The following is a 21,268-nucleotide window of genomic DNA, read 5'->3' as shown; positions in this document are numbered from 1 at the left end:
CGGCCCGGCCCCGGTTGCCATGGAGGCCCCGCCGGCAGCGGCGGCCCTCAGCGGCGCCGACAAGGAGAAGGTGCGGGGCCGGGCGGGACGGCGGCTCCGGGGTCGGTCCCGGTCCCATCCCGGTCCCGGTCCCGTCCCGGTACCAGCCCCACGGGTGTCTCTTGCAGCTGCGGGAGAAGCTGGCGCTGCTGAGGCGGGAGTACAGCGAGACCGTGATCCGGCTGCGGGTGAGCGGGCCGGGCCGGGCCGGGCCGGGCCGGGCGGGGGCACCGGGGCACCGCGAGCCGCTCCCAGCCCCGCCGGGGTCTTGTGTGTCCACAGCGGGCGCGGCGAGCCGAGAGAGCCAGGAACCACGGCCGGCGGGAGCGGAGCCCCACAGGTGGGAGATGGGGAGAACGGGATGTCCCAGGTGGGAGATGAGGGAATGGGATGTCCTGGGTGGGAGATGAGGGAATGGGATGTCCTGGGTGGGAGATGGGGGAATGGGATGTCCCGGGTGGGAGATGGGGGAATGGGATGTCCCGGGTGGGAGATGGGGGAATGGGATGTCCTGGGTGGGAGATGAGGGAATGGGATGTGCCGGGTGGGAGATGAGGGAATGGGATGTCCCGGGTGGGAGCCGCAGGCAGCTCCCCAGGACAGGGCGGTGGGAGCACTGGGGATGCAGTGGCCGCTGTTGCCCCTGAGTGTCCCCACGGAGGGATCTGCCGAGGATACACCTGGCTGTGCTGACCCTCACTCTGGGCCCCGCTGTCCCCTCGGCCGCTGAGGCCACATGTGCTGCCCCCACACCCCACACTTGCCCTGGGCTGAGCTGTGCTCTGCAGTAATGTCTGCTCTGCTTCCCTCCTCACCAGGTCTGCAGCACTCTGACCCTGACTGTAAGATCCCCATCTTTCCCTGCTAACAAAGCCTAATTTTACCATGTGGTGTTTTTGTTGGACAGGACTTTAGGAGTACTTTACACGTGTGACATTTTTCCCCCCAGGTTTTAGAGATAATACATGTCCTAGTACTGACAGAGGTGGGCCCTCTCAGGTAGAGACTAAAACCTGCTCTGATGCTGACACGGAGAAGACAACATCTGTCACAGTTAAGCATGTTCCAGAATTCTCCAGTGATGAGGTTAGCCCACAGGACAGCTCCCGGGCAGAAGGCTTTCAGGCCGGCCAGGAAAACCTGTGCTGTGGGATCACCAGGCCTGTCCCTGTGGAGAAAAAGCCCCAAACCTCCCGAGGAATGATGAAGCTGCGGAGACGGACGAAGGCTCTGGAATCAAAGGGAGGGGAATCAGTGCATGGTGTGCATCTAATCAGTGCTGGTGAAATGATGAAAAATCAAATTGCCAGTGCAGAGGAGCTTCAGTCACCAGTGTTCAGGCACAGCAGCCTCTTGCACACTGAGGAACCTGCTCAAAGAGCACCTGGGGTGGTGCTTGTGCAGGGAGAAAGAAACAGTTTCACTCCTGATGCAGCATCTGGATCCCCACGTGCCCCACATCCCCACATGAGGGACAGCAGTGACGTCTGGCAGCCTGAGTCCTCAAGGGCTGTGGCCACACCTGAGAGATGTGAGCCATGTTTACAGCATGGAGCGTCTGTTTTACCTGACCCCAGAGGTGATGGCAGAGAAGAACCCCCCAGTATAATAAAACAGCCAGAGGTTCAGAGTTTGTGTGAAGATCAGGGAGAATTACATGGGCTCCTGGATTTAATGTCAGAAAATGAAATATTGCCTGACAGCAGAAATAACACCATAACTGAGGAGAGCAAGAACCACGAAGGACATCAAAGTGACACTAATACCTTAAATCCCTGTCCTGCAGCTAATGCTCTGGACAATGCTGAAGGATTCTTGGAGAATCAACAGCTTGAAATTCAGTCAAGGCTTCCTCCTGACAAGGCAGCAGCTCCTGAGGGCACGCTGAGCTCTTGCACGGTGGTTGAAGGGCTGCTCTTCCCTGTTGAGTACTACGTCCGGACAACGCGCCGCATGTCGAATTGCCAGAGGAAGGTGGACCTGGAGGCTGTAATCCTCAGCCAGCTGGGCAGGAGCAAGAAAGGTCAGCGGAGTAAATGCAAGCAGAAAGATGCAAAGCCCAATCAGCCCTCTCAAGAGAGAGCTGAGGATGATTTGGAGCCAGGGGTTGTGCCCTTCCCTTTTCTAGGGGCAGAAAACAATCAAGCAATCTCAAGTAGTTCTCAGAAATCTCTTCCTGCGTCCAGCAGCAGCAGCAGCACTTCTCTTGAATCCATTTCTCAGAAAAGCATCACTAGCACAAGGCAAGAGCAAAGACAACCCCAGAGGAAACAGAAGGGAAGAAGAAAGTCTGCCTGCAAAGCCCCCATGCATCCAGTGTCACAGGAGCTTATAGAGAGTCAGGATCCCACAGTGGCCAGCGAGAGCAGTGCTCCGCTCTCAAATGAGAACCAGAGTGAAAAGGAAAACTGTGATGCTAACCTTGAAAGGTCATCCTCAGATGAGAGGAGATTGCCTGGTGCTGCAGCACTGGGGTCTGCAGGGACAGGAGTGACTGGAGCTACACAGCCAGCGGGTCCTGATCCTCCTGCGGGCAGGAGCCAAGCGCCGGGCAGATGCCATAAGGCTTTGTTAGAGCGGGTCCAAAATCCCCACCACAGCAGCAATTCCCTGAGCCCAGGGAGTGACACTTTGGCCAGCCCTGTGGGAGATGTGGAAGCCAGTGCTCCTGTGTGTCAGGGAGATAAACATCCAGGGCAGCGTGTGACGAGGCAGCGAGGAGCCGGTGACGCCGGGGTCAGTGTCCCTGTGCGCCGCTCCCTGCGCTGCTCTGCGAGACACGGGGCCCAGACAGGCTCAGCAGGTACTTCCTCACATATAAACTCCCCAAAATGCCCCATTCCCCAAGGCAGGGAACATCCCTGTGAGTGCAGGCCCTGCTGTTCACACCCTGCCATGTTTATGCAAGAAAATACAATAGGGGTTAACTATTATTCTTTTAAAAATTAGATTTATTTTTTTAAAATAGATCATTGCCCATGTTCCTTGAACAATTGCAGAAACTTCTGCAGGTAATGAACAGAGGAGGAGCAGGGCTGGGAGCTTACTGAGCTGCCCTTGCTGTTGGAGTGAAGGTTGTGAACACTAGGGCTGGTTTGCCAGCAAATGGATGTTCGTCTTTTCCTCCAGCTGTGTCTGCATGCTAATGATTATTTTCTCCTTTCTGAGGGTCTGTGAATACTGTGAAAAGAGAAAGTGTTGGGAGAAAACCAATAAACCAAATTGGCTGGGCACTCAAGCATATCTGTCAGGCTTTGGTGGTGGTCTTTGAGCCGAAGGCTTGATCCAAAGATACAGAGAAACTGCAGAGTGTAGTGTCTTTCCAGAAAAGTGCCACTTCCCTGTGTTAAGATGAATATGGTGTTTTGATTTTTTTTTAAAAGACACCCTTCATGAGAGATTTTGAAAAGGCAAGTTGCTGGTTGTTTTATGATGTGATGTTCTGTCTTGTGTTCTTGTGTTTAGATGGCAGCAGCAGAGGACGCAGCTGTCCCGTGGGTTCACAGGGTCCTGCTGCCCTCGGGCTCCCTGCTCTCGACCCCAGCACTTGTGGCTCCCTCTTCTCCTTCCGCAGCCTCCAGTGGCTGATCCCTAAGCTGGGCATCAGGGACTTCCACCTACCAAATGAGGAATTTGGAGTGCTGAAACTAGAGAAATTGAAATCTTGCCCTGTGAATGACTTGGAGGATTTTGTGTCTGGGGATGGTGTGGCTCCGGAGGACACACCGGATGCACAAACAAAGCCAAAAGAAAAAAGTCTCAGAAGTAATTTGATTTTGCCTTCCAAACTTGGATTGCCTGAACTCCCTTGCATGGAAAGCCTGACTTCCAAGAAGGAGCTTTCCACCCATGAATTGCTATTTACTCCCATGGGGACTGTCTTATCTGAGGCTCCCGCTCACCCTGAGTCTCAGATTTCCTCGTCTGTTTTTCCTGCTGTGGGTGCAACCCCAGATGTTTTACCTTCAGTGCACAGTGAGGTCTTCCCTGACACATCTGTACCTGCCTTGCCAGCAACCCCATCTTCCCCCAGAGGGGCAGCTGCCCTGGTCCTGGGTGATGTGGCACACAGAGACCCTGCTGTGCCACTGCACCCCGACAGCTGTGCTGCAGGGGCTGCCAGAAGCCAGGAGGAGCAAGGTACAACAGTTCCTTCAGCAGCTGAAAGTGGTCCTGAGAATAAATCTGATGAGACTGTGTCCTTGGAGAAGCATCAGCAGTCAGAGAACAAAGAGCAGGAATCCTGCAAAGCTTCACCTGAACAGGTAACAAGCTGAGATCTTTGTGAAGGGTACTAAGCCAGTGGTTTTGTGGGCAAATCCTTTTTCCAGAGTCCTGTATGACTTCAGGGAAGAGTTCTCTTTGCATGGATCATAGCAGTGGCGTGCAGTATCTGCATGAGTGACAGAGAATATGCAACAATTTTCCTCATTCTTGCGAGTGCTGAATATCATTTCAAAGTTGAATTATCCTCATTCTTTCCTTCATTCATGCAGAAAAAAGATGTAGCAGAACAGTTGACTCCAGTGCTGCTGGATGGCCCCAGAGAAGAGAGCTTGCAGTTTGTGTCAGAGCTGAAGGTGAGAGAACAGCAGGGAATTGTTACCGTGGCAGCCTCAGCTCTACAAGACCGAGTTTAACAGAAGTGCATCAGGTAATGTTGTCTATCAGAGGAAAAGCAGCAGTGGTTTGTGTTGGGCAGGATTCCTCGTGCTCGTGTGCCGTGGATGTGAGCACGGTGTGGTGGGCAGCAGCTGGCCGCAGGGAGCTGCGAGTGGTCACTGCCTCCGAGAGCGCCGTGGCCCTCTGGGAGCCCCTGGCACCCGACTGCTGGGGAAAGGTCTACACCTGGCACCTCAGAGAGGTATGAGCACACTCCTTATTCCTAGAATTAAGAGCACTTTTCTTGCCCCACGTGTTAGTTCCCAAGTTACAAGGAGCTTGTAGCTTGTATGGTTACGTGTTACCTACTGGAATTTAATACCCCATGCGCAGAATGGCAGCTGCACTTCACTTGTGCTTTTTCCCTTACAGTCCCTGGAGAGACGTTTTGTCTCTTGCATCAACACGGATTGTTTAATTAGGCAACAGTCAGCAGAGAGTTCAGCTGTTCATTTAAGTGTGCTTCTTGAGAAGGGTCTGAAAATCAATTCTGCTCCACATCATTTTACTTGAAACATTCTAGAAAATGAGAGCAAAGTCAAAAGGATACTGTGGGTGACACTGAATTCTTGATTTCTTGTCCCAGATTCCTGTAATCCAGATTGTTCCTCTGCCAGACACCTGTAACCTTGTATGTGTAGCGCTGGGAGAGCTGGAGATTGGAGAAATAAGGTTTTGTATTTATTTCTTACTAGTGCTTTACACCCTGAGTAGTTGCAGCTCAAGTCCTTATGAGAAGTGTTTGAAATTATCTTTTTACTAATGTGGCACTTTCTCAGTTGTTTTAACAGTTGGAAAATATGGAAGGGATTTCTAAAAACCAACTATAAAGACCTGTTTATCCACCTCAGAGTGGCAGACTGAACACAGGCTGATCTGTGTATGCTACTGCATGGCTTCCTCCTGTCATGGTGTGCTTGTCTCTTGATTTAGGCTCTTACTTTATTCTTCTGAGACTGACTCATTCAAGCACTCCCTAGTGAAAACTGGGAACATAAAAGCAGTTGTTGGGCTAAAGGACCAGAGGCTGGTGAGCAGCAGCAGGACCATGCAGGAGCAGCAGCTGGAGATGGTTTTTCTCTCAGAGACAGGGGGGTGAGTCTGGAGGTGCTGCTTTGGAGTGCTCTCCGTGTGGTGGGTGTGATAAAAGTGAGGAAACATGTCAGATGTAGAACAGTGTCATGTTCCTCTTGCAGAACTTTTTGTTTTACCTGCTCTTCTCTGTGCTGGTCTCCCTTTAGGAGCAAGGACAGGCAGACTCTGATGGCCCCTGATGAAACTGTTACAGCCTTTGCTGAAGTGGAAGGGATGAGAGAGGCCTTGGTGGGCACCACTGCAGGGAACAGCGTTGTGGTTTGGTGAGTGTTTCCTCTGCCACACAAATTCAGGGATTTGGGGCAGTTTCAGCAGCTGCAGGGTTGTACAGGGGTGCTGGCTGGCTGCTGACCCACAGTGAAATGGTGATTGTCAGAGGGCCTGCAGTGTGGCACCACAGTCACACAGCCAGGGAATGGGCTGTGCTGCTGTAATTCCATTGCTTTTGTATCATCCTCACTACACCCTTCCTGTCTGTTGGCTCGGTTTGCTTCATGTGGAACCAAACCCATGTCCGTCCTGCATAGGGGTGTAACTGATTAGAAATGCGTCACAATTTGTGTTTTCACCAACTGCAGGAATCTGAAAACAGGTCAGCTCCTGAGGAAGATGCACGTTGGTTATTCCTACCCAGCTTCCATCTGCCATCGAGCGTATTCTGACTCTGTACGTACACAAAATCCACAGTTCCTGCTTGGGCTGCACGCACTGGGATGGGGATATAAAGGATTGAAGTTTCTGGAGAATACACTGCAGATAATTGAAGGGTAAACAGGTTACCAGGAGAAATAAATAACCCACACTGGTTGCTTCAACTCCTGCCTTTCTGCAGAGTGCTAATAAAGCGGGAGCAATGCATCCTGGTGCATTCCAAAGCTGCAGCATGCTGTGTGTGGGAAGCAGAAGTGCTGCTGCCCAGGCCTGGTGCCTGGTGAGTCTCTTCCATGTCACACGTGGGTGCTGCCAGCATTAGAAACCTGATGGAAATGGTTCCTCTGGACATATGTGCCCAAGGGAATGAGCTGTGTAAAACCAACATTCACACTAATCATCCTTCCCCACTTGCTTCTACCTGTGCTGTGATTCCCAGTGGATTTTTGTGGTTTATCAAGGATTTGATTGTTTTCAGTGAGCATGTAACCTTTTGGGACAATAATGTCTTGTCCAATAATGGTGCCTTGAGTCAGACTCTCTGGAGTCTTCCTCAGATTATCCATCCCAGGATATTTCATACTGGTATGTGGCTGTTCTGGGAGCTACTGTTTTCAGTTGTGCTGCTTTCCATGGAATTCTTGTTACATTTTAAGCTTGTGGGGATTAAAATGTGACCCAGAAATTTTACTTCTTTTGTGTTTTGAAGTGTCACCTCATCCTATGGCAGGTTTAGCTTTTTGAAACAGGAACAGAAATTCATAAATCCCTCGGGTCACTGAGCTGTCACTCGGCTGTGTTGCATCAGCCCTTATCAGCCAGCAACTGCTTTTGCTTTTATCTAATTTGATAAGGAAAGTAAACCATTTCTGTTTTCTTCAGTAAAAATAATGCATCACTGTTCATGGGGCTGTGATTAGAGAGAGTGTAGCAGTTAATTTTTGGAAAATTATTTTGGTTTTTTCCCTCCTGCTGTTGTTTTTAGTGATATATTTTCCTTCTGTATCAGGGCCTTCTGTTTGTTGTTTTGAGCCACCCTCATGCCAAAGAGAGCGAGTCCTGTGGAAGCCCAGCGTTCCGTTTGGTGGCCTTCAACCCCCGCACGGGCCGGAGCGCGGGGCTGATGTTCTCGTGCCTCCCCCCGGGCCGTGCAGGCAGGTGAGTCCCTGGGGCTGGGCTGGGCTGGGCTGGCTCCTCCGGGGGCTTTGGGAGAGCCCCTGAGCAGCGGGGTGGCTCTGGCAGGGATCCAGTCGCCGTCTCCCCGGTGATAAGGGGCTGCAGCCGGCGCTGCCGCGTGTCCGGTGCGCTGGCTGGGGCCGGGGGCTGCTTCCTGCCCGCTTCCCACAGCAGGCTGTGCGCTGACCCCTCGCCCTGTCACCGTCACCGCGGGGACACCGGGCTGGGCGTGGGCCTCTGGCTTTGTCCCCCAGGGACTGGGGCTGTGTCCCTGGGTTCCTGGGCTGAACCGCCGTGCCTGCAGCATTCCACACCGCCAGGTCTGTGTGGGGCAGCTGGCTGCAGGCACACGGCCTTTTCCTTCCTGTGTCCTGCATTTTGGGGCATCTCCAGGGTCAGCCTTGCAGTGTCCTTACACAGGAAATGTGATGGATGTGTGGGAATAGTGGTGGACCAAGGTCTTGGCTACTGAACAGTCATGGAATCACAGCATGGATTGGGTTGGAAGGGACCTTAAAGACCATCCAGTCCCACCCCCTGCCCCAGGCAGGGACACCTTCCACTAGACCAGGTTGTTCCAAGCCCTGTCCAGCCTGGTCTTGAACACTTGCAGGGTTTTTTTTTAAGAGTACCACTTTTTAAAGAGTACACCTTTTTCAAGTATGTTCTGAGTCTCCAGGAGGATTTCCTTGGCCTCCTCCCTTCCCAGTTGCACTGGAGGAAGAGTCTGGACTGTAGCCTGCCTGCAGTCACTATTAATCTTTAACTGAGCCCTGAGCTAATTGAGCAGACGCTGCCAGGCTGCTTTTGCACATCCCCTGCCACCTGCCGACCCCCGTGTCCCCGCAGGTACCTGGAGGGTGACGTGTGGGACACCGCGGGAGCCGCCGTGCTGACGTCGGGTGCCGTGGCCGTGTGGGACCTGCTGCGGGGCCGGTGCACGGCGGTGCTGCCCGCGGGCCTTGCGGGGCGCTGGGCGCTGGCTCGCTGGGCCGCCGGCGGGGCCGGGCTGCTGGCCGGGAGCCGCACCGGGACCGTGCACCTGTACCGGTACCGGCCCCCCGAGCCCGGAGCCGCCTGACGGAGCCTGAGCGTGGGTGTGTGCGGTGCCATTAAACGTGCTGCCTTTGGAACGAGCCCGCGTCCTGTCGCTGCTGTACGGGGCGGCTGCGGGGGAGGACCTGGGGGCTCTCATGGACACCTGGCTGTCCCTGACCAGCAGTGTGTGCCGGGGGCCAAGGAGGACCATGGTGTCCAGGGTGCAGCAGCAAGAGCATTTCCAGCAGTTCATGGAGGGGATCCTTCCCCTCTGCTCAGCCCTGTAAGGCGTATCTGGAGTGCTGTGTCCAGCTCTGGGCTCTCCTCTGGACAGGAGGGACAGGGAGCTCCCAGAGCTCCAGCAGAGGCTGTGAAAATGATGAAGGGACTGGAGCATCTCCCTGATGAGGAATGGCTGAGGGAGCTGGGGCTGTTCAGCCTCAAGAGGAGACACACCTGAGAGGGCCTTCCAAAGTGTATAAATATCTAAAGGGATATCCAAGGAGATGGATTGGGCTCTTCTCGGTGGTGCTGAGCAATAGACGAGGCTGCGGGCATGGGAAATTCCACCTGGACATGAGGCAGAACTTCTGTGCAGTGACGGAGCCCTAGAACAGACACCAGAGAGGGGCTGGAGTCTCCCGCACTGAGGTGTTCCCGGACCGGGATCACAGCCCGGTACAGCCCGGATCACAGCCGGGATCACAGCCCGGTACAGCCGGGATCACAGCCCGGATCACAGCCCGGTACAGCCGGGATCACAGCCCGGATCACAGCCCGGATCACAGCCCGGATCACAGCCCGGTACAGCCCGGATCACAGCCCGGTACAGCCCGGATCACAGCCTGGATCACAGCCCGGATCACAGCCCGGTACAGCCCGGTACAGCCGGATCACAGCCCGGATCACGGCCCGGATCACAGCCCGGTACAGCCTGGATCACAGCCCGGTACAGCCCGGTACAGCCGGATCACGGCCCGGATCACGGCCCGGTACAGCCCGGTACAGCCGGATCGCGGCCCGGGGCGCTGCGGCCGCCGGCCGGCAGAGGGCGCTGCAGCGGGCGGTGCCGCCGCGCGGGGCCCGCCGGGACAGCGACGGTGGCGGGCCCTGGCCTCTCGTCCTGCGCCCGCCGCCTGCGGCCGCTGCCCGCCCGCCCCGCCGCGCTCCGCTCGCTCCGCCGCCTGCCGCCCGCCCCGCCGGGCCGCCCCGCGCCGCCCGCGCTGCTCCGGCTGCCCAGCGTGGCCGCGCCGCTCTGCCGCGGCTTCTCCGAGCTGCCGCCCCTGACCTTGGCCGACATCAAGGACCGGGTGCTCTACGTGCTCAAGCTCTACGATAAGATCGACCCCGAGAAGGTGAGCGGGACGGGGGGAGGCGGCAGGGCCGCGGGCTCCGGTGGAACGGGAGCTGCCGGCGCGGGCACGGCCGTGCCCGTGTCCCGCTGACCGCCGTGTCCTCCCCCAGCTCACAGCCGAGTCCCACTTCATGAAGGACCTGGGCCTGGACAGTCTGGACCAAGTGGAGATCATCATGGCCATGGAGGACGAGTTCGGTAACGGCGCCACGGGCTGCCGGGGGGGACCGGGCCGTGGGAGCGCTGGCCTGTGCCGTGTGGGGCAGGGAGAAACGCACAGAGCCAGCCCGGGAGCAGGGTGAACCTCCAGAGAAATCCCCGGGAGCAGGGTGAACGTCCAGAGAAATCCCCGGGAGCAGGGTGAACGTCCAGAACCATCCCGGGAGCAGGGTGAATCTCCAGAGAAATCCCTGGGAGCAGGGTGAACGTCCAGAGAAATCCCTGGGAGCAGGGTGAATCTCCAGAGAAATCCCCGGGAGCAGGGTGAACGTCCAGAGAAATCCCTGGGAGCAGGGTGAACGTCCAGAGAAATCCCTGGGAGCAGGGTGAACGTCCAGAGAAATCCCTGGGAGCAGGGTGAACGTCCAGAACCATCCCGGGAGCAGGGTGAACCTCCAGAGAAATCCCTGGGAGCAGGGTGAACCTCTAGAGAAATCCCTGGGAGCAGGGTGAACCTCTAGAGAAATCCCTGGGAGCAGGGTGAACCTCCAGAGCCAGCAGTGAGCTGAGCACCCCTGGGAGTCGGGAATGTGGCCCTCTGCTCCAGAGCTCAGACCGTTTGGAAGGATGAATTCTCTCCCACCCCCCATGGGCACCACCCAAGGAGGGGGGAAGGGGAGCGGTGGGTGCTGAGCTTGGCACTGCAGATCAAAAATCCCAGACAGTTCAGGTTGTTCTTGCTCACCAGAATTTTTTTCATCCTTAATTGTACTAGAGAAAAAAAAAAGGTGCTTTCTCCTTATCGGTTTATATTCTTTTTACTTCCCTTGGACTTCTTCACGCTTCCCTCTAAAGCTCATGAATTCTGGAGCAGGTACCTAAATGTCACCTTGGGCCATAGATGTCCCTGGGGTTTGGTCACTGTCTAAGCCCAAGGTGGATGTTTCACTCTCAGAGCCTTTTCTGGCAGCGTGTCTGTAATCCCCAAGTGAACTGTGAGCGTGGCCAGGAAATGCTAAAAAGAAAAGACATTTCTGAGCTGTTTCTGACGGGTTCCACCACCAAGAGCCCTACTGCCCTGTCCTGGTGTTTGCTTCAGGTGCTGCCTGGAGGTCCAGGAGCGTCCCCCTGCCACACATCGGGGTCTGGGGGTCTCTGGGAAGGCACTGGTGGCTTTAACGAGGCGCAAGGGGCAGTGGCCCTGCTGTGCCTGCCGTGTCCCCTGTGTGGAAGTGGTGTCACTTTGGGCAGTGCAGTGATGCAGCGTCAGCTCCGGCTGTCTGCCTGTCCCCTGAGCCAGCAGCCATCCCTGCCTCGCCCAGCTCCCACTTCCATTGGTTTTGGGCTGAGCGGGTGCCCTTTCTTGCAGGATTTGAAATTCCTGATGGAGATGCAGAGAAGCTGATGTGCCCACAGGAGATTGTAGATTACATTGCAGATAAGAAGGATATTTATGAGTGAAGCAGTTCCTCAGAGGTGAGTTCAGGGGTGCTCTGAGGGTGCCTGGGCACACACCGGGCTGGGGGCAGAGCAGGGAGATGTGAGGCAGCTCGGAGGGAGCTGGCAGCAGCAGGGAGGGTGAGTGGGCTGTGTTTTCCTGAGGGTGGGGGGTGTTTTCCTGAGGCACCTGCAGCTGGAGAGAGGACGTGGGGCTCAGCCTCTCCTCCTGCCTGGCACATCCAGCACTTGGCTGCTCCCTGGGGCAGCAGAGGGTGGCAAATTGGTCTCAGCCACGGCCCCCATCTCCCTGTGCCCCTCGGGCCTGTGCAGGGCGTGCGGGGGCACCTCAGCCCCTGCCGCCGCTGCCGTTTCCTCCGCCACAGCCGGGAAGGAAATGGGCAGGAAAGGGTTATAGGAGCGACCGGGGAGGGCTGCAGGGGAAATGAGGTGGCCTCAGGCCAGCCTGCAGCACTGATCCGCATTCTTCCCTGTTCCTGTGTGGCTCCAGGCTTCCCCCCAACTCCCTGGGGCAGGGGGGCTACGACCCATCTCTGCCCAGGGCCGGGGTGGGAGCCGTGGCCTCTGGGGAGAACTGGGGGCTCCTTCTGTGCCCTGTGTTCAGCGCTCAGCATGTCTTGACCCACTGCTGTACCTGTGAATGCTTGATGAGATGTTAAAACATGTGGATTTTGGTTTTCCAGGACTTGTCCCACACCAGGACTGGGCTGGTGCCGGCAGGGATGGATGGGAGCGCACACGCTGTCCCACTGAGGCCTTCATTGGGAAGCTGCACGTGGATGTTGTATTTAAAACTGTCTGAATGTGTTGTCCTTTAAAAAACAGAAAAAAACAGGAATAAAGAGTTAAGACCATTCTGGTGGTGGCTGTTCTGTCTCTCACAGTGGGTGGATCCTGGTGGTGGTGTTGGGGAGTGAAGGACACTCTGGGGACCCTGCCCCGAGATTTGGCTCTGCTCTGCATGTTTATAACTGTTTATTTCATCACTGCTGGTGAAAACAAGTTCTGTGTGAAAGGCTTCTGCTTTCCTGATGGAAAATAAGGGGGAGGGGGGATGATTTTCCTGCTGCTGAACAGCAAATTCACGTTACTGTTCCTGTACACCCGGTTCATCTCAGCACGGGAGCCTTGCTTTAACCCTCACGAGGCAGGAACAGGTTATTTCTGAGCACTGCACAGCTTTTTCCTCAGAGTGGAGAAACACTGACATATCACAGCAGCACTGCCAGGCTGGGAGCCAAGGAGGTGTCACTGGATAACAGATTCTCTGGCAATGGGGGAGGTAAGGATGGAAAACGGAGCAGAGGCTGCAGTGCTGCTGTGTTGTGGTGGGGTGTTCTCAGGAGCTGCACTTCCCTGAGATCCCTGGCAGAGCAGTGAGCGACCCTCTGCTCCAGGGCACAAGTGTTGCACTCACTGTGCCCTTGGAAAGTTCTCTGTGGCTCCACAGCCTGGCTGAGCCCTGAGACGTTTTCTGAGCAGCTGCAGAGCAGAACTGGGGACACTGGGTTTGGCTGCTGTGTCTGTGGTGGTTTCCCCATGGTGTAGACACAAGATGATGGTGGGGAGTGGTCGCTGGGTTCTGCTGGGTGTGGTGACCCTGAGGGCTGAGATGAGGGACTGAGCCAGAGCTGACACCGGTGTCCTGGGGGAGCCCTTGGCCTGGCACAGCTCACAGCGTGGGGACAGCCGGGGCAGAGCAGTGTCCCGGGATGAAGCGGTGGGAGGGGGACAGGCAGGAGCTGTGAGTGCCCCGAGTCCCGCAGGCGGCGGCCCCGAGCTGAGCCGAGTGTCCCGGGGTGGGTCCCGCTGCCGAGCCCCGGTCCGCCCGGCCCGGAGGGGGGGGGGGAGCCCCGGGCCCGGTGCTGGTGCCGGTGCTGGTGCCGTGGGGCGGGCCCGGGCCGGGGGCTGCGGTTCCCGGCGCCTCCGCCCCGCCGCAGCGGGAGCGGGCGGGGGTTTCCTGCCGCCGCCGGCAGAGCCGCCCGCACCGCGCCATGGAGCGGCCGCGGCTCCCGCGGCCCCGGGCCCGGCCGCCGCTGCCCCGGCTCCTGGCGGCCGCAGGTGGGCGGGGCGGGGGAGGGGGGCACAGCTGGGAAGGGTCCCCGGCCCCGCCGCTCCCTGGGCGGGGGATGCTGCGCTCGGGGGGCGGCGGCGGCAGGGCCGGTGCATCCCGGCGCTCTGCGGCGGCGGCGGGGCCGGTACCGGCACCGGGAGGGTCCGTGTCCCCGATGGCGCTGGGGCTGCGGGCGGTGGCTGCTGCTCGGTGTCGCTGGGAGCTGCCCAGAGTGGGCCCGGCCGCGGGGCACCGGGGCGAGCGGGCAGCGGGGCGGGCACGCCGGCCGCGTGCCGTGGCCATTCCGTGCCCAGCTCTGGCCATTCCGTGCCCAGCTCTGGCCATTCCGTGCCAAGCTGTGCCACCAGCCCGGGTGACTCCGTGGTCTCGAGGGCGGCGGGTGCTGCCCCTGCGGGAGCCCCGGTGTGGCGCTGGGGACAGCGGGGCCCGCTGGGCTCGTGGTGGCCCCGTGCAGTCCCAGCCCCTCTCGGGCAGTCACCGCCCGCTATCCCTGGAGATGGAGAGGAGCCGCCAGGGGCCCCGGAGGCTCTGCCCGGAGCGCTGCTCGGGCGCTGGGGTCGTGCCCTGCCCGCGGACCCGCTGCTGGCCAGTGGCGGCTGTGCCCGAGGGTGGTCGGGCTCGGGGTGAGCCGGGGGCTCCCAGCACGGACAGAGTGAGCTGCTGGGGCAGGACTCGGCACCGTTCTTTGGGACCGGGGCAGGTGGTCCCCAGCTGGGTTTGTGTTGTTCCGGAGCATCCCTTCAGCACAGCCACCCACGGTTAACAGAAGGGAGAAGGAGACCCCCACCCTCAGCGGTAGCTCCGGGGTCGGTGCCCGGTGCTGGCGCAGGATGCTCGATGCCCAGCACTGGTGCACGCTGCTCCTTTCCCTCTCTCCCAGTGCTCGTGGAATGCTGCGCTCGGCTTTGCCCCGCTCTGGGCAGCGGGACGGGCTCTGCTCTGAGCGCTGCCGACCCCTGCGCCCACCTGGGCCCGGCGGCGGGGGAGCGCTGCCGGACAGGTACAGCCCTCCCTCCTGAGCCCTCGGTGGCACCGAGTGCCAGCCACGTGCGGTGGGGCCCGCGGTGGCTGCCGTGGGTCCGGCGTGGGTCGGAGCTGCTCAGTGTCCCCGCTCTGCCTCTGCCCGCAGATCGCCCGCAGCGCGGAGCCGGCACCGGCCAGGCGCCCACACCAGAGGCCGTGGGGCAGCTGTGGACAGAGGCTGAACTGCTGCCCTTCCCTGGAACCCCCGCGGGGACAGCCGAGAGCTCCAGGCCTCAGGAGAGCCCCAGAACCCCCGGGCTGGGCAGGGAGGGGACAGGGCCGGCGGTGCGGGGTGGGACAAGCCCCCAGCCCCGGGGGCCCGCGGTCTCTGCAGGCAGGGAGCTGCCGTCCCCTGCCGCTCTGGGGGTGACCAGTGCAGCCCCTGGGGAGGCAGAGACAGGTCCTGAAACCGCGCACCCCCCGGGCACTGACCCTGCAGGACGTGGGACAGCAGAAGGTGCCACGACAGCGCAGGGAACGCTTTCGCATTCACCACCCTCTGTGACAGTGCCAGGTTCTGCCAGGGAACAGTGGAGGTCCAGCAGCACCCCGAGGGGATGGAGGGCCATTGGGACAGACCTCGTGCAGAGCCAGAATGACATTCTCCAGCTTGGTGACAGCAGCCCAGGGACCCGCCCGAGCACCGTGCTGGCCACTGCCAGCTCAGCACCAGGGACGACAGGGACATCACCCTTTGCTGGGGGACTGCAGAGGCTACTGACCCCCACAAGGACACTGCAGGGGACGCACTGGGGGCTGCCAGGGCTGTCAGGAGGCCAGGGCTTTGCTTCCCACCCACAGGAGGGTCCCCGCTCTGCCCCTCGCCCCTCTGCACTGTCCCTTGGGCCTGGTGGGGGCCCTTTGGCCAGCACAGGCCGGCCAGCCATGGGGACAGGCCCAGCCTTGCTGCCTGCCACACGCAGGGGCTCAGGTCTGCCTCTCCCCACCACCATGGCCAGCACCCCAGGGGTGACATCTCCTGGCCAGAGAGGAGCCCTGGAGCTCACCACAGGGGTCTTGGGGCCACCTGACAGAGAGGTTCCCCCTGAGCACAGTCACATCCCCCTGAGCCCGTCAGCCATCCCAGGGCAGCTCCCTGTCCCCCTGTCCCCTGGCAGCACAGCTGTGGCTCAGGTGACACACACCAGTCCTGGATCCTCCCATATCCCCCCATCCCCACAGCCTGTCCCAGGCAGTGGCTCTGCAGTGACCCTGCTGCCTTCCCCCGGCACTGCCTGGGGGGCCCTGGGATTCAGCCCTGCTGTGGGCACCACCCTGGGAGACCCCTCCCCAGAGTTGTCCCACTCCAGCTCGAGGGTGGGTCCTGCTGAGAGCTCTCCATCGCTGGGGGGGCCCCAGCTGGGGGTGGGCAGCCTGGCCCCCGCCTCAGCAGCTGGGCCTTCCCAGCAGCCAGCTTTGTCCCAGCCTGCATCTTCCCAGCCTGCGTCTTCCCTGGGACTGAGCACGGCTACTGGCGTCACCACCACCTTCGGTGTCACTGCCACCGTCACAACTGCCAGCAGCCCAGAAGTGCTCGGGGACATGGGGACGGTCACAGCTGAGCCGCGTGCTGCCGTACTGCAGAGGGATGTGGTGGGGCTGACACGGGGGTCCCCAACTCATGTGCCCACTCTGGTGCCCGGGCCTCCCCAGCAGCCCACAGAGTCCCATGGTGGGGGCCCTGGGTCCCCTCCAGCTGCTGTGGACACAGACCTGGCCCAGCCATCGAGCAGCCCCAGAGGGATGACAGACACTCACACCCCGCAGGTGACACTGGCTGGGGTGGGCAGGGCCCCCCAGGTGTTCATAGTGGAAGATCAGCCCCCACTCCTGAGAGGTGAGTCTGAGGTTTCGGGATCCTCTGCTGGGACACGGCAGGAGGGGGAAGAAGCCCTGGGGGCCACCAGCATGGGGGGTCGTGGCGGTGGCCCCTGGGGTGGGGTCATGACCTGCTGGTCCCCATCTCCTCCTGCAGAATCCCTCCTGCGCATCCCCTGTGAGCTGGTGCTGGACATGGGGTTCGTCCCGGCCCTGCAGGACCCCGGGTCCCATGAGCGCCAGGAGCTGCTGCACAGCTTCAACCGGACGGTGAGTGCGGGCCGGGACCGGGACCGGGATCGGGACCGGGGCCGGGGCCGGGGCCATCGCGCTCAGCTCCCACCACCCTGTGCAGGTCACTCCCCTCTTCACGTCGGTGCCTGGGTTCCTGCGGCTGGAGGTGACAGGGATCAGGTGAGTGGTGGCACAGCCCCGCAGCGTGTGGCGCTCCCGGCGGGGCTGCGGGGACTGTCCCACGCTGCGGGGCCGCAGCAGTGCCGGGGTGCGGTGCTGTCCCCGCAGGGAGGGCAGCGTGGTGCTGCGCTACGATGCGCTCTTCGCGGCGGAGCAGCTGCAGCTGCGGGGGCTGGACCGGCTCCTCGGGGCCGCGCTGGGCTCTGCCGGTGCCCGGCCGGGGCTGGCGGTGGGCACGGCCCCCATCCTGCGCCACGAGGCTCTGGGTGAGTGCGGGGCCGTCCCGCGGGGCCGGGGACAGGGTGGGGACACGCTCGGCAGGGAGGGGTGACACGGCCGGGCCCCGTCCCTGCAGCGCGGCCACTGGACCCCTGCGCTCTGCTCCTCGCCTGCCCGGCCGGCTTCGCCTGCGTGGCCAGGGCGGACGGGAACGCGACCTGCACCTCCCTCTGCCACCGCGACTACTGCAAGAACCACGGCATCTGCTCCCACGGCCGGGACCAGCAGCCCCGCTGCCGGTGAGTGCCCCGGGGACAGCCCGGGCTGCCGGGCACCGTCCCCCTGGCGCTGATGGACCCCTCGGTGCAGGTGCCCCGTGGGCAGCGATTTCTGGTTCGTGGGGCTGCGCTGTGACTACCGGGTGACACAGCAGGGCCTGCTGGGCACGGCGGCCGGGGTCCTGCTCAGCATCCTCCTCCTGGGCGCCGTCCTCGCCGTCCTCGCCGTCCGCCGCTTCAAGGCGCTGCTGCTGGAGGCCAGGGCCGAGCAGAGCCGCAGCAGGTGGGAGCACGGAGCCCTGGGGGCCCGGCCTGGGGGCTGTGGGGACTCCTGCCTCTGCTGGGGGCGAGGGGCAGCAGGGAAAGCCATGGTGGGGCCGCTGGGCTGGGGCCGAGCTCTGCAGAGGAAAACACCGCTGGGATAGCGGCGGTGGGATGTGCGGGGCTGGGGCTGAGCTCTGCAGAGGAAAACACCGCTGGGATAGCGGCATTGGGATGTGCGGGGCTGGGGCTGAGCTGCGGGGCCCAGGAGCGGCTGCTCCCAGAGCCACGGCAGTGCCCCCCGGCCCCCCGGGTATGTGCGGGGTGCCAGGGGATGCTCCCGGGCACGGGACGTGGGGTGCAGCCAGAAAGGCCTGCTGGGGACTGGGGCTGTGTGCCACTGAAGGGCTGTGCTGCTGTGCAGATGTGTGACATGTGCTGATGAGCATGTGTATCTGTGTGTGTGCCTGTGTGTGGGTACCTGTGTGTGTGCCTGTGTACCTGTACCTGTGTGTGTACCTGTGTGTGTGTACCTGTGTGTGTACCTGTGTACCTGTGTGTGTACCTGTGTACCTGTGTGTGCCTGTGTGTACCTGTACCTGTGTGTGTACCTGTGTGTGTGTACCTGTGTGTACCTGTACCTGTGTGTGTACCTGTGTGTATCTGTGTGTACCTGTACCTGTGTGTGTACCTGTGTGTATCTGTGTGTACCTGTACCTGTGTGTGTACCTGTGTGTACCTGTACCCATGTGTGTACCTGTGTGTGTACCTGTGTGTATCTGTGTGTACCTGTGTACCTGTACCTGTGTGTGTACCTGTGTGTACCTGTACCCATGTGTGTACCTGTGTGTGTACCTGTGTGTATCTGTGTGTACCTGTACCTGTGTGTGTACCTGTGTACCTGTACCTGTGTGTACCTGTGTGTGTACCTGTGTGTATCTGTGTGTGTGTGTACCTGTGTGTATCTGTGTGTATCTGTACCTGTGTGTGTACCTGTGTACCTGTACCTGTGTGTGTGTACCTGTGTGTGTGTACCTGTGTGTGTACCTGTGTACCTGTACCTGTGTGTACCTGTGTGTGCCTCACACCTGAGCACGTGCCCGTCCTGCCCGCAGCTATCGCCGTTTCTGCCGCCTGGACGATGTCTCTGCCCAGTACTGGTCTGGCTCGGGGCTGCCCTCGGCCAGCTCGCTGGACAACCCGGCCTTCAGCAACTCGGAGGAGCTGCTGCAGCTCCGGGTCCTGGACAGCGGCTGCCAGGGGGACTCGGCTGTCACCAACGGTGCCAAGCGGGGCCCGGCGCCCTGCGCCCACCCGCAGTGCCAGCCCAGGTAGGGACCCTCTTCCCAGCCCGTGGAGCAGGGCCGGGCCCGGGGCTTGCTCGGGGGGCTCTGGTGACTCTGGGCAGGGAGGGCTTTGGGGCACACGGAGCCCTGGAACCGTGTTTGCAGCCCTGCCCAGCCTGTGTCTGCTCCACCACGGACAGTGCTGGGAGCCCTGACAGCCCCCCAGCCCTTGGAGCAGCACCTAGTTTATTTTATTTTCTCCCACGGGAGGAGCTGGCACTGCTGTAAGGGAGGAGAGTTCTCATCTGCAGGAAAGGGTGGCTCTGTGTGCTCATGGGAAAATCAGATCAGCTTCCAGGGGTGTCCATGGAAAAAGCCCTGGAAGTTTCCAGCTTTACTGGCAAAGGGCAGGACAGGCAGGAACACCCCCAGCCGTGGGAGGGTCAGGAGCAAAGCCACAGCTCCGGGGGGCTCCCTCAGCTCCGGGGCCTGAGCTTGGCACCGTCCCAACTTCATCATCCCCGGGGCACAGCATAGGGTTCCTCTCCTGCACCAGCCTGACTCCTACCCCCTTCTCTTGACTGCCCGTGGATTCTTTTCCCAGTTTCCATTACGACTGGGACACCAGCTCCAGCAGCATGAATGACCCTATGGTGGACTCGGGGAAAGCCAGTGACATCTCCGTGTCGAGCTGGCCCATGGAGCCCATCCAGTGGGCTCCCTTCCCTCTCCTCCACCAGCTCTCCAGGCAGCGACCGGTGAGCCAGGGGCTCGGGGAAGGGCTGGCAGGGGGTGCAGGTGCCCTGGGCTGCGCCCTGTGCACCCCATCCCGGCAGGGTGACTGCAGGGAAGCGCTGGGAGCCGTCCCTGGCTGGGGACAGCAGCTCCCCGAGGGCACAAATTCGCTCTGTGCAGCGCAAGGCCCGCTGGCCGCAGTCGTTCTGCGAGGGGCTGGAGCTGGGCACCCTGGAGCGGAGCTGGACGGCCTGAGGCCACGGACAACGGACAGCAACGAGGTTCAGCTTTAAAACCAACCACATTTTATTTCCACGTAACGAGCTCAGTGAAGGAATTCCACACACTTGGACGATACAATCAACACGGGTGTGATGTCAGTGATGTCAGTCCCAGCGGGGCGGGGGCCCGGCGAGCCCCTGCCCCGGTTCCTGTCCGGGCCTCGCACGCTCTGGCTGGGACTGTGGACTCCAGAGCAGGCAGATACAGAGAGGTGTCAGGACACACAGTGCTGGCATCCACCAGGTCAGGACTTACAGGGGCAGTCTGGGCAGAAAGGCTGGCGGCTCCTCGGGCCGCGCCGGCGCTGCCCCACGGCAGGACGAGCTCAGCCACGCCGCGGGGAGACACACGAAAGCGCTGCTGCGTCGTTCATCACGATTCATGTCAATGAGGTATAAACACCAGGATGTTGTAAGCATTAAAGTTTATTTTCCAAAATGCTCTCCTTATTCGCACGTGTCCTCTGGAGCATCGAGCTGGGCACAAATGGTGGGGGCTGGAAATGGGGCGCTGTACGGAGGGAGAGGGCAACGGGGTCCCAAAGGTGCTCGGATAGAAAAGGAAAAGCAAGCTGCAGTTCTACACTTAGACTCTCATAGTCTCAGAGGGGGCACGTTGAGGGAGATTTTTGCTAGAATAAAATGCAGATCTCTTCATAAAAAAATCAGTTTGCTAAAAGAAAACTCAGCCTATGGGAATACAGAGCTATCGGATCGGTCGATATTCTCATCGTATAGAAAACAGCCTACAAATAAAGTCACAAAAAATAGACAGTTATATGCTGAGCAGCCAAAAACATCATGATTTATTAATATCTGGAGAAACTTCATAATTCAAACACAACCAAACTGTACATTTTACAATCACATTCTATTTGTAAACAGTTAAAAGCCACTGACTTCTTTTGCATCTTCGGACACAAACATTAGAATCAAGGCAATGAAATGATGGCGATTTCTGCACTGTTAAAATTTTTACCCTTGCCTAGTCTGGAATTCTGGACTAAACAAGCATTCAATAATACCTTTTGTGGCAAGAGGATGTAACTCGTTCACTTTTGCGAGAAAGTACTTGCGAGAACTTTTTCAACATTAAAACTCGGTACACACACGATCTGTAAGCCCAGCCCGTGGTTACAGGATGCATAGTTACTCAGGTCGGCTTGGGGACACGGCCCCACGGTAACACAGTCACAGAGCAGGAACAGCCACTCGATGGGATTACAAAAACTCGGATAACTACGGAT

At 59.6% G+C, this 21,268-nt stretch overlaps 4 protein-coding genes across 16 annotated transcripts in view; 3 read left to right on the top strand and 1 right to left on the bottom strand.

The window, feature by feature from the left end:
- Nucleotides 1-7: 7 nt before the first annotated feature.
- PALB2 (partner and localizer of BRCA2) lies at nt 8-8,816 on the top strand. Of its 4 annotated transcripts, none has more exons than XM_014252424.2 (14): nt 8-70; nt 168-227; nt 322-379; nt 858-881; nt 989-2,842; nt 3,505-4,304; nt 4,536-4,619; nt 4,742-4,903; nt 5,288-5,373; nt 5,635-5,796; nt 5,943-6,059; nt 6,375-6,462; nt 7,457-7,605; nt 8,473-8,816. In XM_014252424.2, exons 1-14 carry the CDS (start codon nt 20-22, stop codon nt 8,702-8,704), a joined length of 3,927 nt encoding a protein of 1,308 aa, XP_014107899.2. In that variant the 5' UTR covers nt 8-19; the 3' UTR covers nt 8,705-8,816. The 4 variants fall into 4 exon arrangements, with proteins under 4 accessions (XP_014107899.2, XP_087920448.1, XP_087920450.1 ...); XM_088064322.1 differs by having other exon boundaries at nt 322-409; XM_088064324.1 differs by lacking the exon at nt 858-881.
- Nucleotides 8,817-8,870: 54 nt separating this feature from the next.
- NDUFAB1 (NADH:ubiquinone oxidoreductase subunit AB1) lies at nt 8,871-12,486 on the top strand. Its single transcript, XM_005523105.2, has 5 exons — nt 8,871-8,882; nt 9,585-10,016; nt 10,126-10,213; nt 11,544-11,650; nt 12,316-12,486. The coding sequence occupies exons 1-4, from the start codon at nt 8,871-8,873 to the stop codon at nt 11,633-11,635; spliced, it is 624 nt and encodes a 207-aa protein (XP_005523162.2). The 3' UTR covers nt 11,636-11,650; nt 12,316-12,486.
- A 200-nt stretch (nt 12,487-12,686) lies between these two features.
- LOC106628178 (uncharacterized) lies at nt 12,687-20,056 on the top strand. The gene is made up of 12 exons (XM_088063818.1): nt 12,687-12,779; nt 12,824-12,914; nt 14,587-14,706; nt 14,836-16,566; nt 16,705-16,817; nt 16,903-16,961; nt 17,070-17,227; nt 17,317-17,479; nt 17,550-17,741; nt 18,835-19,050; nt 19,610-19,763; nt 19,921-20,056. The coding sequence occupies exons 1-12, from the start codon at nt 12,687-12,689 to the stop codon at nt 19,993-19,995; spliced, it is 3,165 nt and encodes a 1,054-aa protein (XP_087919944.1). The 3' UTR covers nt 19,996-20,056.
- TNRC6A (trinucleotide repeat containing adaptor 6A) overlaps nt 20,023-21,268 on the bottom strand; it is a 44,356-nt gene continuing 43,110 nt past the window's right edge. For all 10 annotated transcript variants that reach the window (XM_014252623.2, XM_088064368.1, XM_088064371.1 and 7 more), the window contains one exon: nt 20,023-21,268. This exon is cut by the window's right edge and continues 1,477 nt beyond it. The gene's annotated coding sequence lies outside the window, so the exon portion shown is untranslated.

This window comes from Pseudopodoces humilis, chromosome 18, assembly GCF_049639895.1.
Source record: "Pseudopodoces humilis isolate 2021_Gansu_Grassland_sample_001 chromosome 18, ASM4963989v1, whole genome shotgun sequence".
In the NCBI taxonomy this organism is placed as follows: Eukaryota; Metazoa; Chordata; class Aves; order Passeriformes; family Paridae; genus Pseudopodoces; species Pseudopodoces humilis.
Note: the sequence above shows the minus strand (reverse complement) of the source record. Positions and strands in the feature narration are given on the sequence as shown.